The 17,923-nt window shown below is 42.1% G+C and overlaps 1 protein-coding gene across 2 annotated transcripts in view; it reads right to left on the bottom strand.

Moving 5' to 3' along the window:
* Positions 1–14,749: 14,749 nt before the first annotated feature.
* Positions 14,750–17,923, bottom strand: part of MICU1 (mitochondrial calcium uptake 1) — a 235,671-nt gene continuing 232,497 nt past the window's right edge. For both annotated transcript variants that reach the window (XM_083148442.1, XM_083148443.1), the window contains one exon: positions 14,750–15,933. In XM_083148442.1, the coding sequence (XP_083004568.1) occupies positions 15,773–15,933 (161 nt within the window). In that variant the 3' untranslated portion in view covers positions 14,750–15,772. The remainder of the gene's footprint in view (positions 15,934–17,923) is intronic.

Here is a 17,923-nt window from a genome sequence, read left to right on the forward strand (position 1 = left end):
GCAGTGTAAAAATAAAGCAGTCAGTATTTTCCCTGCACAGAAACAAAATTACTCACCCAAATCTAATTCTCTCTGCACATGTTACATCTGCCCCCCTGCAGTGCACATGGTTTTGTCCATCTAAGAAGTATTTTGTCAGAAAGAATGAACCAAAATAAGGCCCATAGTGAGATACCTAAAGCAGTTTTCTTCAATATTGTATCAGCTCATAAACAGCCCCGTGCACATCAATATCAAGGTCACATCAGTAGGATGCAAGCGGGCATTCTCGTTTGCATCCAGAAGATGGCAGCAAAACATTTCTAAGGGGATAATCTCACCATAGTAAGTGTGCGTGCACCACTGCCAATGGAATATGTGGAGCAATGAGGAATGTAACATTTTCTCATGATTGCTGAGCTGTTTTTCTTTCATTATTGATGGATTTTGAGGACACCGCTTTGGGCGTTGTCTCTGCACAGCTGCATTTCAGTTTTACTTTGCTTCAAAGTGCAAAATGGCTCCAGTTATTTGCAACCTCAAGTTTTAACATGTATGTAAGCACATATTAATATGCACATACTTATTTCCATGGTGATACTACAAGGCTATCCTATTCATGCAAAGCTTTCTTCCCCTTATAATTGTGTATGTAAAATTCATAAAGCACAATCTCAACCTCTGGAAATGTCCAGTATTCATGCTGTAGATCTGCTGCAGGAGACAGAAAGCAAGAAGTGATGTAACCAGAGCATGGTGCAAGGAGACTTGAAAGTTACAGAATACAGTGACAAGCTGAAGCATGTTGCAGGTCTTCTGTAGTGGACATCGTATCCTGCCGACGGATCGGCGATGTCTATATCGACAATCACATGGTCGACCACTAATTGTCAAACACGTCTAGTTAAACATTAACAGAAGATCGACACAAGCAAAAGGTCAACAGGACCGTCGTCGACAGTGACACATTTGACGCAAGTTTTTTTATGATTATTTTGTGTTAACTGAATTGTTCATACTTTACCATCCAGTGGACATAGAGGGAGAATAAATGAGTGTGCCTGAAGCAGTACCCTTATACGGCAAGAGGACGCGGTACACTTATACGGTGTTCATGTTGACCTATGTCGACATAGACACCAAAAAATGTGAAAACCTCATGTTGCTCATGATCCTGTAGGTGCTGCTATTTTAAGACATTAAGGGACCTATTTACTAAGTCGCTTTTACATAAAACATGTGAAAATGGTATCTAAGGCGAGGGTTCATGAGGGACTACTACCATCATAATCATCAGTGTGTGCTGTGTGTTGCAAAATGTGTTGGGCACCTACAAGATATACGGTGATGCAGTCAATTTAATTATGGTGAAAAAACCAACAATATGTAAGAGATTTCTGTAAACAAACCTTGAAAATATATTTCAGATTACATTAATCGATTCTAGCGTATTATGCATGTTTCTTGCTGAACTTGCGAGCCTGTGAGGTCCAATGCTACATAGCAATGTGTTATGTAGGGTACACACCAGGACGACCCACTCACGATGCACATCGTGAGCGGGTCGTCAGTGTCTCGTCCGACCCGCTCACGGTGACGCGGGGGGGGCACGACCCGCTCACGATGTGCACCGTGAGCGGGTCCGATCCGATGGCGACCCGCACCCGGCTGTATGGTCGTCATTGAGATCCTACCTGCAGCAGGTAGGATCTCAATAACGACCGACCGACCCGCGGGACCGCGCATCGGATCGGTATCGGTCCACAGCAGGTCAGAAAAGGGCCCAATCAGCACACAATCTACATCCAATTGATCGGAATTGGATCTAGATTGTGGGGATCGGGCCCTAGTCGTCCTGGTGTGTACCCAGCATTAGAATAGTGATCTTTGTGAGAAGGACTCCATCGTTTTCCTTTGTGGTTGTAGAGTTACAGTATCCTAAGGGACAGTGCACAACGGTCACAACCCAGCTTCTTAAGGTTGGTTGACACTATACGATTTGTGTTAATGATATGCACTATAATATCATTATTATCATTGTGCATATTGTTCAATGTGCACCCACTATACATCATTATCAATAGACTTGATCGTCTGAACATGCAGTCCAATCTGACGATATAGTCAGTGACTGCATGTTCAGCAGGAGGTCCCAATGTGAATGATATAGTTAACAATATTTTCAATGTTTAATGCACGTATCATTAATTTTGCAGTGCCGCATATAGTATGGAGTGTATGGGTATTAGATATCGGTATCTGAGTGCAGGTGGAATTGTGACAGCTACAAATGTCTGTAATTCTAAATGTAATATAAAGTGTTTCCACATCATGTGATGAAGAATGAAAATCATTGTACTTTTGGATAGTGTAATGTAACAATATAGTTACAGAACTGCCTGGTTATCTTCTTAATAATCACAGCGTTTTTATTAACACTACGAATTAGAGTGGTCTTTAAATAATACCTGCCTACTCATGTAGACAAATGCAGGGGATCCCCAGGAGCCTTCTTATTTGTAGATTCCAGAATGAGCTGTTTGCTGTAGTACAAAGCAGACAACTGCAATGAGCCACATATTTACAGATCTTTGTAGTGCTACGGTAGAGGACTGGACTGTGAGCTCACTGATGCAGGTAATACGGGATCACCAGGGGAATCCTTATTGCTACACAGAGAAAACAGCTGTTGGGATGTTCCATGGCTGTCGTCATCCTCTTAAACTCACACTTTTCACTCAGATGCCTTTCTCACCCAGGAGGGTGACATTAGTGCATACTGTACATACATATTTATAGATATCACTTGCATTCAAACCTTTTATAACTAATACACTCTATTATTCAAGATCGAAAAATCTCAATGTAAGCAAACTGCACAATCTCAGCAATGCAAAAGAAAAGTTCCCTCCATGGGGGTTATACAGCATGGGTCAGTAATTAGAGAATGTGTTCCGGGTGATTATCCGTTCACTGTGCATGCATAGGGTTCACGTTGTGCATGTGCTTACGCATATTGTGAATAAATATCTGTATGCAGAGCAGTCTCGCAGTACAACAGGAAGCCAGCATTTTAAGGGTGGAAACATGGTGAAGGGTTAAATTTAGAACCCATGTAGCATATAGGAATTTGCACGTAGACTGTTCCCATTGTGGGTAGACTGTTTTTGCATAGCTACATTTCAAGGTTACAGAATAAGGGGCCTGTGTGCGTTATCACTTCGGCACTGAGCTTCTGCTCCCAACCCCCCCTCTTGGAATTGCTATGCAGTGTGTTCATGTATAAACTCCTCTATAATCAAAAACCCCCCTCTCTCACCCATTCTCTTGTGTATAATATCTTGTATGCCTCCTGTCTGCCCAGCAACTGTTAAACAGCCAATAACAAAGTACCACACATTTGTCCACACCCATGTATCATGTCTTTTAACTTACTGTTAAACTTCTAATAAAGCAGAATGTTTCTTGACTCGCCACCGTGTGTTTGGTGTGTAGTGTTAAGATTACATTCTCACGGGTACCTAAGGGGCCACCAGGTCGAGGGGCTACACATTTATCCTTACAATTTGAGGGCTTCGTCTGGGATTCAGCCGGCCGTCCCCTCCACGGGATTGCGGCCACCTGCTGAATTTGAGAATCTGAACTCACTCCGTGTTCCGGGAACACGTGACAAGGTAATATTTAAGTCCGGGACTTAATATTACGTAATTGTATGTAAGGAAATTTATGACGCCATAAAATGTATCAGGGATACAAGGACCAGAGGTCCACGTCATAAAAAAGGACCTGGGGTCCACGTAAAGGTAATTCAAGTCCGGGACTTGAGATTACGAAACAGGTATCCGGGATACCGCAATTGAACCAGGGGTTCACAGAGAAAGCCTCCTCGATCTGATCGCCTAAATATATGTATGTACATGTTTGTCTGTTAATGTTGCAAACTGTGTATTTGTTTAAACACTCAGTAGACGGATGGTAAGTGTACGTACGCTGAAGTGTTCTGTCTGCCTTATTGTATGTTTTGTATTAAGGATACTCAGTGAACGGGTGGTAAGTGTACGCCACTGAGTGTTATTGCTGTTTAAAGTGATCCTAAGTAGATTTGCAAAGTGATTTGGCTACTGAATGTCATTTTGTTTAAAGTAATTTTAAGTACAATTGCGACTTGACTTGTGACAGATATTATTGTAACCATATTGACTGATATACTGTTATATTATGGGATTATATTAGAGTAAAGAAACAGAATATTCCCCGCTTTTACCAGGAGAGACATGTAAAGAATATGTTGCCCGTGTCTCCCCCACAAGTTACTATTTCATTAACCCTTGAGTAGACAATTTAGCGGGATAGATAGGATAATTAAAAATTGTCCCAAAACAATAATAACACCAATAGGATGTATAATATATTTAAAGAAAGCATGCAAAGGACGCAGCTTTACCCAAGGAGATATGAGACTGGGAAAAAGTTCCACTTATCAGTGTACCCTCAGTCACACAAACAACTGTAGGTTACCCACTTAATACACAAAAAGGCATAGATGCTATGTGGGATCAACTTGCTGCACATATGAATGAAGTGTTTAAAGCACGCTCATCTCTCCCCATAGCTGTAAGTTGTAAACAGAAACAGTGACAAATTTCTGGAAAAGATTCAAGAAGTGCGGGACCGAGGAAACAGGTCTGCCGCTTCTGCATAATGATAATTTACTTGTTTCTACTTTCATTAATAATCTGCTGCCGATATATATCCTCGCTGTGAAGCAGAATGTTTCAACTTGGACCTCTGACACAGTGAAGGATTTTGAAAAACATTTGTATGAAAAGGAAGCAGCAGGTTGTTTTGAAGTTAAAAGAAACACTGTCACACCATCACATACCCCGTTCACACGCTTCCAAAATCAAAACAATCCTAGGAGACAGAATAAACCATTCCGTTCTCCTAGAGACAGACTACCTCAGAGGGCTCCTGCGGGACCCCCACCCAACAGGCAGACAAGCTGCTATAACTGTGAAAGGGATAGCCATTGGGCTAGAGACTGTCCGTTCCCTTCAAACAAACCCCGACAGGTCAGTAACCCCATGCAGCCCAGCCAACCCAGACCTAGAGACAACCCCAGATTTCAGATTGACTGGCAGGGACAGACCTTAAAGGGCCATGACATAGGAAAACATGAATTTACTGTAATATTTGACTGCCCAATGAATTTGCTAGGCAGAGATCTTCCCTCTGTGCTAGAAATCACAATTAGTCCATCAGAAGAAGGAAAAGGAATTGATGTTTCATCACCACACTTGCTCATGACTGACAGTTCTGACCCAAACACAGAATTAGACACTGTAAATTCTCAGATATGGTCAACAGGACCTCAGAGCAATAAACCAATTAATTGTTCCCATTGCACCCACTGTACCTGATATAAACTCACTCATCTCAGCCATCCCTGTAGATGCCGCCTACTTCTCAGTAACCGATTTGAAAAATATATTTTTTAGCATATCTGTGGACACCCAGACACAACTGTTATTTGCATTTTTTTTTTTTTAGGCCAGCAGTTAACATGATGCAGACTGCCACAGGAGTATATTAACTCCCCTGTTGTGTACAGCATCGTGCTCCAAGCCACAACCCCCCTGGCACCCCCCCTATGGTTCAGTCCTGCTACAGTATGCAGATGATCTGCTTATCTGTAGTTCAACAAAGGAGGCATGCCGAGAGGATGGTATATCACTGTTAAACTGGCTCTGTGAATGTGGGCACAAAGTGTCAAAAAGCAAAAATGCAATGGTGCAAAAAGAATGTTGATTATTTAGGTTTTGTCTTGACAAAAGGGGAAAGGAAAGTCAGCCCACAACGCATACAGTCTGTACTGGGTCTGGTCCGCCCAAACACTATTATTGCAGACAGTGGATTTCTGACTGTTCCTACTATGATAACATTTTGAGACAAGCCACACTCAATGACAAACCTAAACAGATACAATGGTCACAAGAAATGTTAAATGCATATGAAAGCCTTAAAAATGTATGTTGATGAAAAGTCCGGCATTGACCCTCCCAAACTATGTACAACCATTTCATTTATATGCAAGGGACAAAATGTAAAACCATGGCGGGTGTGCTGACACAAAAACATGGAGGTAAGCTGCGCCCCGTGGCATTCTTTTCCAAAGTGATGCCGGTGTCGGTCCAAGGTATGCCTGCCTGTCTTTGGGCACTGGCGGCCTGTGCAATGGTAGCTGAGATGGCAACCACACTCACCCTAGGCTCACCCACTGTTCTCCATACCACACATAATGTTGTAGCATTACTTAAAGGGCTACACACACAACATGTCAGCCCAGCGTCTTAGTGGAGATGAGGTCCTGTTGCTAGGAAGCCCCTCACTCACCATTAAGTATGCAAACGCATCCTCAGGCCCCGCACCCATTCTAAATGCACTTTTAGGACTAAAGGGTTCCCAGGATGACATTCCTGACGATCATGACTGTTCTGCATCAATAGAGTCAGAGACCTCCCCTAGACTTGACATTTCCCCTGTACCAATACCAGGTTCTGACCATGTATTTGTGGATGGTTCTTGTAGTAGACCCAATGACTCGACATATCAGGCAGGCTACGCAGTGGTACGCCTCCCAAATGACATTTTAGAAGCGAGACCCATTCCATATCAATCAGCACAAGCTGCAGAACTCATAGCGCTCACAAGAGCTTGCCAAATGTAGAAAGATAAACCTGATCACTGAACTACAAAGCTCAGCATCACAAAAAGACTTGGATGACTGGTTATTTCCAATATTGCAGAAAAATCCTATAACAGGATTGATCTGCAAGAGGGGAGACCATGCATACCACAATCAAGCGCCCCATTGTTCATTGCTCACTACCATGGGGTAGGACATTATAGCAAAATCACCACAGCTATACTTTTGAGCAAAGACTTTTATATCACAGATGCTAAAACATTGGTAGATTAGTACATTAGCAGATGTATTACCTGTCTGCGCAACAACCCTAATAACCCAATGAAAGCAAAGCATCAACACCCGGAGTACCCAACTACTCCTTTCACACATTTGCAAATTGATTTTACACATATACCTAACAAAGGTACAAAACAGGAGTATGCTCTGGTCATAGTAGATATGTTTTCCAGATGGCCAGAGGCATTTCCCACAAAAGCAGAAGATGCAAAAACAGTTGCACGCATACTAACACAAGAAATCATCCCTAGATAGGGATGCCCGCTCCAAATAGATAGCGACAAAGGCACTGCCTTTACAGCAAAAAATCACACAAGCTTTAGTAAAAGCATTTCAAATAGAGAGGAAATTTCACATTCCCTATCATTCTCAAAGTTCAGGAATTGTGGAAAAAATAAATAGGACTTTAAAGGACAAACTTAGGAAAGCAACAGGAGGAACATTTAATAAATGGAAACAAACCCTCCCCATTGTCCTAGCAGAAATTAGAATGACCCCCCAAAAGACTCTGGGTTATTCACCCTTTGAAATTCTGATGGGAAGACTTTTTCCCACACCTTGGGCCAAGAAACCAATGATAGTCCAGGAAGGAGATCTAGAACAGATTAGAGAAGAGTATGTTAGGTCCCTCATCACCAGACTTAGTGAAATTGAACATGGTGTTATTTGTAAAAATCCTTCTAATCCACAGGAACCAACACACCCCTTCCAGGTTGGAGACAAGGTCGTTGTGAAGGTCCTCGCCAGAAATAAGAGCCCAGGAGACTTCACCTATGGTCCAGAAACAGAGATCGTAGCGGTAACAAGTACGGCTGTCCTTACAGAAGAGAGTCCAGTGTGGATACACGCATCCAGGGTAAAGAGAATCCTGAGTAACGTCCCGGATAGAGAACAGATCGAGGACGAGGTACTAACGAGGGTAGACAACCCTGACCTCCAACAGGACGAGGTACTAACGAGGGTAGACAACCCTGACCTCCAACGTGGAGAAGAGGACCCATTCCATGATGACTCCAACTCTGGACCAGCACCTGATATTGACCCCAATAACTTTGCTCGTTCTTGCTCTTTGCATTCCCCTTAAAGCTGAAGTAGATATAACCCAAAATGGTGAACTACTAACTCTATGGTTTAACTCATCTAACACTCATACTGCCACATTTGTACTTGATTATTTCCAGTTCCCAAAACTAGCTGATACACATAATAGAAGTAATTGTTATGTCTGTGCAAAATCCAGGCCTCATCTAGGCACTGTACCTTTAAACATCCCAGAATCCCAAGAGAATTGTTTTTTTTCAGTTTATATAACGGTACTCGTACAAATGATAGTGAATGTGAGTTATGGAAAATGAAATATCCCATATTGTCAAAGAATTCTAACCCAGGAAACACCATCACCATTTACCCAGGTAACTACACATGTTATGTATCCAATGACACAACAGGAAGGAATTTAAGAACCTTTCCTGATGGATACTGTAGTAAATATAGACACATTGTACTTGTCAACCAGACTAAATCCCTTGGTGACATTTACTATATTTGCGGTGATATGAAGATAAGAACTAAGCTAGATACTCCTTGGCAGGGACAGTGTGCTCTAGCCAAAATTATTATGCCCTTACACATACTACCTGCAGAAATAGAGGCACCTTTGCCTGAAGACACAATTAATAGAAAGAAAAGGGGAACACCTTTAGGGAGTTTTGATCCACATGTATATATTGATGCAATTGGTGTCCCAAGAGGGGTCCCAGATGAATTTAAGGCCAGAGATCAAGTTGCGGCTGGCTTTGAATCCATCATACCCACAATCACAGCAAACAAAAATGTTGCTTGGATTAATTACATTTACTACAACCAGCAGAGATTTGTAAATGATATAAGAGATGCTTTAAAAGGCATTGCAGAACAATTAGAAGCCATATCACAAATGACATTTCAAAATCGTATGGCTCTAGATATGATATTAGCAGAGAAAGGAGGAGCTTGTGTTTATATAAGGAAAGTTGAAGGATGTTGTACATATATCCCTGACAATACAGGCCCCAATGGTAAAGTTACTCTAGCTATTAAAAAACTGGAGGATTTATCAATAGAATTGAAGAAGAATTCAGGCATCGATAACCCATGGAGCCAATGGTTTGGATGGTTTGAAAACTGGAAGCAGGCCCTTGTTCAATTAACAATCTATATATTGATTATTCTTACAATTATCTGTATTGTTGTTTTTTGTATTATACCATGTTGTAGAAAATTTGAATCCATTGCCCCTGCACACGCAAATTCCCCTGAAGGCTACAAACAATATCTTGCTAAGCACAGAAATAAGAAATTTGGTAAGAAGAATCATATCATCTAAATTCATGATTCTAAGAGGGGATTGAAGGGTTAAATTTAGAACCCATGTAGCATATAGGAATTTGCACGTAGACTGTTCCCATTGTGGGTAGACTGTTTTTGCATAGCTACATTTCAAGGTTACAGAATAAGGGGCCTGTGTGCGTTATCACTTCGGCACTGAGCTTCTGCTCCCAACCCCCCCTCTTGGAATTGCTATGCAGTGTGTTTATGTATAAACTCCTCTATAATCAAAAACCCCCCTCTCTCACCCATTCTCTTGTGTATAATATCTTGTATGCCTCCTGTCTGCCCAGCAACTGTTAAACAGCCAATAACAAAGTACCACACATTTGTCCACACCCATGTATCATGTCTTTTAACTTACTGTTAAACTTCTAATAAAGCAGAATGTTTCTTGACTCGCCACCGTGTGTTTGGTGTGTAGTGTTAAGATTACATTCTCACGGGTACCTAAGGGGCCACCAGGTCGAGGGGCTACACATTTATCCTTACACATGGCTTGTTCTGTGTGTTTGAGAAAACGCAGGTGTACCCATGCAAATTTTGGGTGGGTGTCTGAGATCAGGGATGGCAACTTCCATCCTGGTTTTTAGCAGATTAGTGTAAGCCTGCTGGCTGTTATGTGTAAAAAAAAAAAAAAATGAAATATATATTCATAAAAATAGCATGCCCCTTCACATAATAAAAATTCCTGATTTTTTTTTTTTTACACAATTAAAAAAAAAAAAAAAACCCTTTATTTTAAAAGTTTACCATAAAAAGATGGCGATTGCTACACGGTGACACACAGCGAAAATCACTTAGAAAGCAATTTGCCATCTGATCATTGAATACACTCACGGCGAATTACATTGAAAAAACACAGCGACTATCAGACGGCGAATTGTCCGTCATTCACTGTTCGCCATCGGCGAATAGTGCACGTTGAATAGGGTGAATCACTTTTTCAGTAAAAAGATTCACCTTACAGCATGAAAATAGCACACATTCGCCATAAAACATGGCGAATCAGCCTCATTGAATACTGCCCTAATGCTGTGTACACACTTGTACAATCTGCATGAGATCCAGATGCGATTACAATTTAGACTATATAGTGCAGATCTGCACTATATAGACAGGGCAGCCAAGACTTTCTGGCTGAGATATGGGAGCGCGCATCTTGAATGCATCTGGATCGCTTGGGTAAAACCCATACAATCTGCATGAGATCCAGATAAGATTTTGACTATATAGTCAAAATCTCATCTGGATCTTATGCAGATTGTACAAGTGTGTACACAGCATTAGACTTGTACAGATCACAAGTGAAGTAATTAGCTCCACCTGTGGATCTTTTCAAATGTGTCAGTCAGTAATGAGTGCACCTGTGCAGCAGCTAGATTGTCTGAAAAACGTGAACTGTTGGTAGCTCTCGAGTACTGGAGTTGGCTACCACTGCTCTAGAGCACAGTGCATGATTTGCAGGTCTCCTCACAGAATCAAGTGAAAGAATTTGCTTCACCTGTGGATCTTTTCAAAATGTGCCAGTGAGTAATGAGTACACCTGTGCACCTGCTGGGTGACCTGGAAAACGTGAACTGTGTGGGGTCCTGAGACAGAGTTTAAGTACCACTGCTCTAGAGGACTGGAGTTGGCTACCCCTGGCACTAGAAGATATTGTTAACAATGTGCATGATAATGACCAACGTTAACAATATTTTCGTGCAAGACACTATAGCATTAATGATGCATGCTCCTGCCAGTCATCTGTACCTGCAAGACAATGGAGGATATTACTAGCGAGAGCCATGAGAGGAATGTAGCATGGCCGCACTGCTCCACCCTTCATTCATTGCTACCATCATCTGCAAATGTGTATGCCCTTGCCGATGCCTGCACCCCGTCGGGTCCCTATCACCCCAGATATTGCACTCGTCACATCGTTTGACATGTCCACAAATAATCCAATATCTCCTAATGTGCTGCATATCAACTTTTTCTTGTATATGTTAAGCTGGGTACATATCAATGGAAACAAACGAGAATTCTTATCTCCTTGATAAAGGCCACAGGCAGTGGGCTGAAAACGCGTTTTGAGTTCCCTGGAGTTCTTCACTTGGACTGGTGGCAATTTGGATGGATGTGGATCTGTTTCCTGATATTACTATTTGACTGTGTTTTCCCGGGACTCACTGTCAATATTATGTGAACTTGAGAACTGCTGCTATCTCAGTTCTCTGTAACAGTTCATTTCTACCATCTTTCCACCTACTTGTTTTATAATTTGTTGTTTTAAATTTCACTTCAATAAATGGTATTACACCATACAGTATATAATTTCCTTGTTTTTTGGGGACAATGATTGGAGCAAACTCACTGTATTCGACGGGGCCATAGAACCAGATCTCCTCTGAGCTATTAAAACTGAGAAGTTGAACGTTATTCCCTTGAGAGGGATGTGTGGTATTTATCTGCATTTGTATTCAGGTGTATGCACATCGTGATTATCGGAGAAGAGGGTCCTCCTCTACGAATAAGGGGTGTATTGTTTTAACTTAGAGAGCGCCAGTGGAGGATAAATCTGAACTTTTATTGTGGACATATCAGTCAGGGACGATTCGTGCATCAGTGCTGCAGAGAGTTCCTTCAGTCCACCACCACATACTGTATACCTCCCAAACACAAGCAATTCTGTTCTGCCACTGTGGATAGCACGTCTAGCACAGTTCCATCCAATCACCTGGGCAACATTTTTCCTGATGTTTCACTGAACTTTTCACTGCAAAAACACACACACACACACACACACACGCACACGCACACACACACGCACACAGTATTATATCACGGCAAAAATACTCAGGTTTAGTGAGAATCTGTGTGTTTTCAGCCGCTGCAGCCCCGTTTTTACTTAAAAAATACTGTAGGCTTGCTTTTGGGGATTTGGCTTTGCCTTTTTGATTCAGGTGAAACAAAATACTGCCCTATGCCTATTTACTTCCATAGGGAAAGGATTACATTTAATAAGGGTTCAGCAAATCAGACTGTATCAGGTTTATTTTAATTTGTAGTCAAATTGTAGTCATTATATTTAGTTGTCCTGATAAATACGGTGTGTTACTCCAGTAGCAGATTACGGAGAGACCCACCATCTGCAATACATACCAACAATCATCAGCCATAATGTTTTCTTTTATTTAGTGCTGACATTGGGCCTTATTCTAGTTCACTCTTTCTGACAAAATCCTTCTTAGATGGACAAAGCCATGTGCACTGCAGGTGGGGCAGATGTTACTTGTGCAGAGAGAATTAGATTTGGGTGGGGTTTTACTTCAAAGTGAGATCTATATTGCAGTGTACAAATAAAGCAGTCAGTATTTACCCTGCACAGAAACAAAATAACTCACCCAAATCTAATTCTCTCTGCACAAGTAACATCTGCCCCACCTGCAGTGAACATGGTTTTGTCCATCTAAGAAGGATTTTGTCAGAAAGAGTGAACTAGAATAAGGCCCATTATTATACTAGCATGCCATTTATATAGCATTATCCTTGCCCTCAGAAGCATTGCATAATGTAAAGTGCTTTAAAACATACAAAATATATGCAGCAGTGTTGGAAAATGATTACACGTTGCTACAGGTTATATGTAAATACCACTATTAGCAAACTCTAGAAATATTAACATCTGCACAAAATCCAATTTGTTTACTCGGGAATTGCATCAGTATCTCTCGAATAAACAGGCTTCAACCTATAATTTTATATTGATAGAGACTTGTCAAGAGAGCCCTTTTGCTGTCTGGAACATTTCAGCTTCGTGTTACTGCTTTTCTGAATGCAATAAAAAAGTGAGCTTTTTGAATATATGGTTGTGCTTCCTACTCTCTCTCCATATTGGGCTATCACACTTGGGAGGAAGGAGCTTCTTGGAAAGCATCTACAAAGAGCTTACACTTATTACAAACTGAGTGTTTGTGTGCATTACCCCACATGGTCTGTGTGCATTACCCCACCGATGAAACACAAAGCAGCGGACAAATAAGTGTTGTGTAGGAAAGGTTATTCCAGCTGGTTTACAAGCAATCAGGATTAGAGCACATGTACAAGAGGAGGGAGTGATGACCAGATTCAGCAAAGTGTTTCATATTTAATTAAGTGCAGTGGTGCACGCCACGCTTACCAGATAATGTCCAAGATAATAATGGGTGCTTTCACATCAATCGTACTGTTAGGTTTCATAATCCAGTATATAGTCATTAAAATAAGGCCTTACATGTGATGTTTGGTACATTAAATGTGCCAAATTATGTCAAAGGACAGAGATCCACAGAAGACTTATCTGATATTTTGAACATGATTCAGAGTTAGGAGCAAATACAAAAAAAAAAAAGTGATTTCCTCCCATTCCTGGCAAGAACAAGCTGCATTGCAGGGTGGGCAGATGGATGATGTGCAGATTGCCCATGCGGCCCACAGGGAAGATCTCCGGTTGGCCAACAGATATATATATGTTTTGTGTACCGACATGTGGGCCCACCTCCCGCAGACACCCCACTGTACTCATTACACTGCCATGTTCCCTCCATTCTGTTACTCCATCTTTGCAGTGATGCTGACATGTCTACACAGCATGTTATACCTCTGGCGCTGCCCATGTCAGGCCTCTTCTACAACATTTTCCAATGTTGTCAGTTCCCTATCTGCCCCTGAACCTGTGTTTGGCCGGTATACGGTCGTTAGGTTGACACACTTAAGGTCAACATGGCTTAAGTTGAAACCTGAAATAAAGGGACACGCTTAAGGTCGACATGGAAAGAAGGTTGACACAAGCATTAGGTCGATCGTCAAAAGGTCGACATGGGTTTTTCACCTTTTTTTGGAGCAGACAGGCGTTATTTCATGCCCTACCATCCACTAGGGCAGTGATGGCTAACCTTGACACTCCAGCTGTTGTTGAACTACACATCCCAGCATGCCCTGCATCAGGTTTAGCATGGCCAAATAGCAAAACTGTAGCAGGGCATGCTGGGATGTGTAGTTCAACAATATTTGGAGTGTCAAGGTTAGTCATCGCTGCACTAGGGTGTGGAGGGAGGATAGAATAGTGTAGCAGGGCACCGTGCCCGAAGCATATGAGGGGACGCGGTGCACCGGTGTCCATGTCCACAATTGGGACAAAAGAAGTTGTCGACCTTCCATCCATATCAACCTTAAGTATGTCAAACTATTCAGGTGTCGACCTAAGCCACGTCGACCTTCATTGGTCACCCTAATGCTTGTTGACCTTAGTTTGGCTGACCCAATGACCCTTACTTGCCTGTTAGGCCAACACTATAGGATTCCATAGTGAGCTGTTGGTATGAAGTGCAGACCAGCATACAAAGATCTGTATGGTCCTTATAAAAAAAACGTTAAAAAATAATCTCACAAGAATTACAACAAAAGTATATTTTATTAACAAGTCAAATTGTACAAGCTTGCAACCCCTGCCACCAGATCATGCCAAACATCTCAATACAATGTGTACAATCATCAATAAACCGAAATATCTACAGAAGTGAACTCAAGTAAACAATATACGTATTTGTGTAGCAATATCATTCCCTGTAGCAGTCCTGAAGCTATTTTAAAGGTCACAATCCTGAATGAATGTGTGAGTGAGTGTGTGTGTGTGTGTGATGTGTAAAGTAAAACTATTTTACATACCTCACTGAAAAAGGCCATTTGGTAATAGAACTGATGGGGACTTATGGCTGCCAAAAGCCACTGGAGAAAATACAAGAACACTCAAAGGAGACCAGGTATTCTCAAAAAATAATAATAATAATTCTATTTATTCACTGGGAACTAACCTGGATGAATAGGAAAGCTACTGTCTTGTAAATGGACCAGGCTGGCATGAGCAGGACAACCCTGCCTCTCTCCGGCACCCCCTGCTGCTTGTTAGTGTTCTTACAACTCTAGAGTTACAACTGAACACATACTACAGTATATACATACAAGAGGGAAGCAGGGGAGAGATGGATAGTGCCAGGTCACAGTTAAGCAATGAGTGCCCCAATGGGGACATGTCCTCTAGGCAAGAAGTGTAGTCACAAGTGCCCATGCTATAATTATTAGAAAGGACATATTTATTTCTATATGCTGGCTGGTAAGGAAAAAAACTCCTACAAAAATAACTGGCGTTCTCCCTGGCTGCTGAACTACAAATCACAGCATGCCCTGCCACCCACTGGGAATTGCAAGACACTGGAGAAATAATCAGAGCGGCATTAATAACATAGAATTTAGCAGTTTTGTTTACATGAAATAATTTGGGAAGCCCAGTAAAGAATGGAGGGATAAAACAGGCCACGCTGTTCTATCATCAAAGAGGGAGTGCTCTGCATGTATCTCCAGATTGCAAAGAGTGGGGTTCTGTGATGCTCCATAGTCTGTGTCAGTCCCTTTGTCGTCTTACTGTTTTGGAAAGGCAAAATCCCAGGCTGTGTCCTGCGCACACTTCCACATGGCTCTCATGAGGCGAGTAAATCCCATGTCTTTTGGCTTCTCCAGACCCCTCATCAAGCGTTGCTTCATAATAGCGATGAACTCCTTATTACTCAGCTCTCCGTTCCCTGTCACAAAATAATACAGAGATCATTTAGCCACAGCGACCATCAAGATTTACAGTAACTACCAAAAGACTAAAACCTAATACTGATTTCATAGTTAAGATACATCCCCCCCCCCCACCCCCTGAATGGCACGGTTGTCAATGTTAAACATAAAAAATAATAAGCGTAGTCTGTTTAATATCATGAATATATTTACATGCAGCAATGCTAATTAACACTAAAATGTTTTGTAGTATAGACATACAGAAGGCAGCACACATTCGGTAAATGCAGGATCTCAGGTCAAATCAAGACATTATTTAAGTTCTAGTAATACTGGTACACTTGTACAGTGCTTGACAAGGGGCGGTATACAGCAGTATGACATACCGCCACTTCTAGTAGAAAGCGTACTGGCAATAGGAGACCGCAACATCAGAATGCCGCCTACCCCAGTTGTGTGCAATAACAAGATATACATAGGCTAATAAGGTAATTTCAGTTTTAGTGCCTGATTCACAGGAACATGTTGTCATTGTTGTCACAGCAGATGTTTATGAATGGCAATGTTTTCCATACGTCTGAGCAATACTGCAAATGCATCCCAATGATTAATGCAGAAAGAGACCGAATGAAATTGCACGCAATGACAATGACATTTGGGTGGTAATTTCTCAGGGGGTGGGGGCAGGGGCTACCCAGAAGACCGTGGCTTTTGCCACAATTGCACTAGCACTGTTGACCATGTTCTGAGGGACATTCTGCTTCTCCAAAGGGCTGATGCCATGTCTGATGATGTGACCAATAGTGCAATGTAATACGTACAGCGGCGAATAAGCCTGGGTGGGTGTCTCAATAGCCAGCACTTCAAAAGTTGTAATGTGCTAAGACTTAGTCAAGTCTGCTATATTATCCACCTCTGAATCAGGCCCTTAGCGGCTGTCTGCAGAACCCATCTTTAGTCACACATGAGGCAACTGTACGTAACCAATACTATGCAAATGTGACACCTATAGGTGCTCTCAGATAGACACATTAATACGTCATACTAACACACTCCTGCAGAGACAGGAAGGAACACCGGGTGTGTCATTAGGGCGACAATGTCTAGGTCGACCCAAAAATGTCAACATGCGCAAGGTCAACAGTGACAAAAGATCAACACAAGCAAAAGGTATGGGAAAAGTCAACACGTGAAAAGGTCAACAAGCATTTTTTGGGGGGTTAGTGTCGACACCTCAGCCCATGGACCCCCAATTTGTTTACAGTGTTCGTTGGTAATACTTCGAACCTGGTGCCGCACTCCACTACCGTTGTTGGCACATATTACCATCCAAATGGGCTACATTTGGGAATGGTAAAGTATGAGAATGTCAAAATAATAGAAAAATAATTTAGCCATGTCGGCCATTTGCTTGTGACTGTCAACCTACCATAATGCATTAATTGGATAAAAAAATTTATTGAAACTTTTATTTTAGCATTGCACACCACTTAAATAAAATACTTTATAGATGTAAAGGCCCATACACACTGGTCGACTTTGAGCTGAAAGTCGCTCAAAACAGCAGGTTTGAGCAGCTTTCAAGCTCAAAGCCGCCCACTGTGCATGGCCCGGCGGTGAGCGCTGCTGCGCGCTCCCGCATCATCTCTAGGAAAGCCGCTCATCGGCTTTCAGGGCGGCTTTGCATAGCGCTCCACTATGCAACGCTGTCCTCCACCCCCCCCCGCCGGCGCCAGGCAGGGGGAAAGCCGCTCAGTGTGTATGCAAGGAACGGCTTTCCCCGCAGCGATGAACGCGATCATCCCTGTCCACACACGCTGGGCATAGTCGCCCAGTGTGTATGGACCATTACTCTATAAGAACCAGGAACATTACTTTGTAGAGGAGCTTTGCCGGCTCAGAAAAACACAGATATCTTAACTCACAGGAGGCAGCAAAATCTATACAGCAGCATTCAGCAATCAACTGAATGTTGCAAACAGGAACACAATGTACTCTCCTCAAACA

This window comes from Crinia signifera, chromosome 6 (assembly GCF_055691185.1).
Source record: "Crinia signifera chromosome 6, ASM5569118v1, whole genome shotgun sequence".
NCBI lineage: Eukaryota > Metazoa > Chordata > Amphibia > Anura > Myobatrachidae > Crinia > Crinia signifera.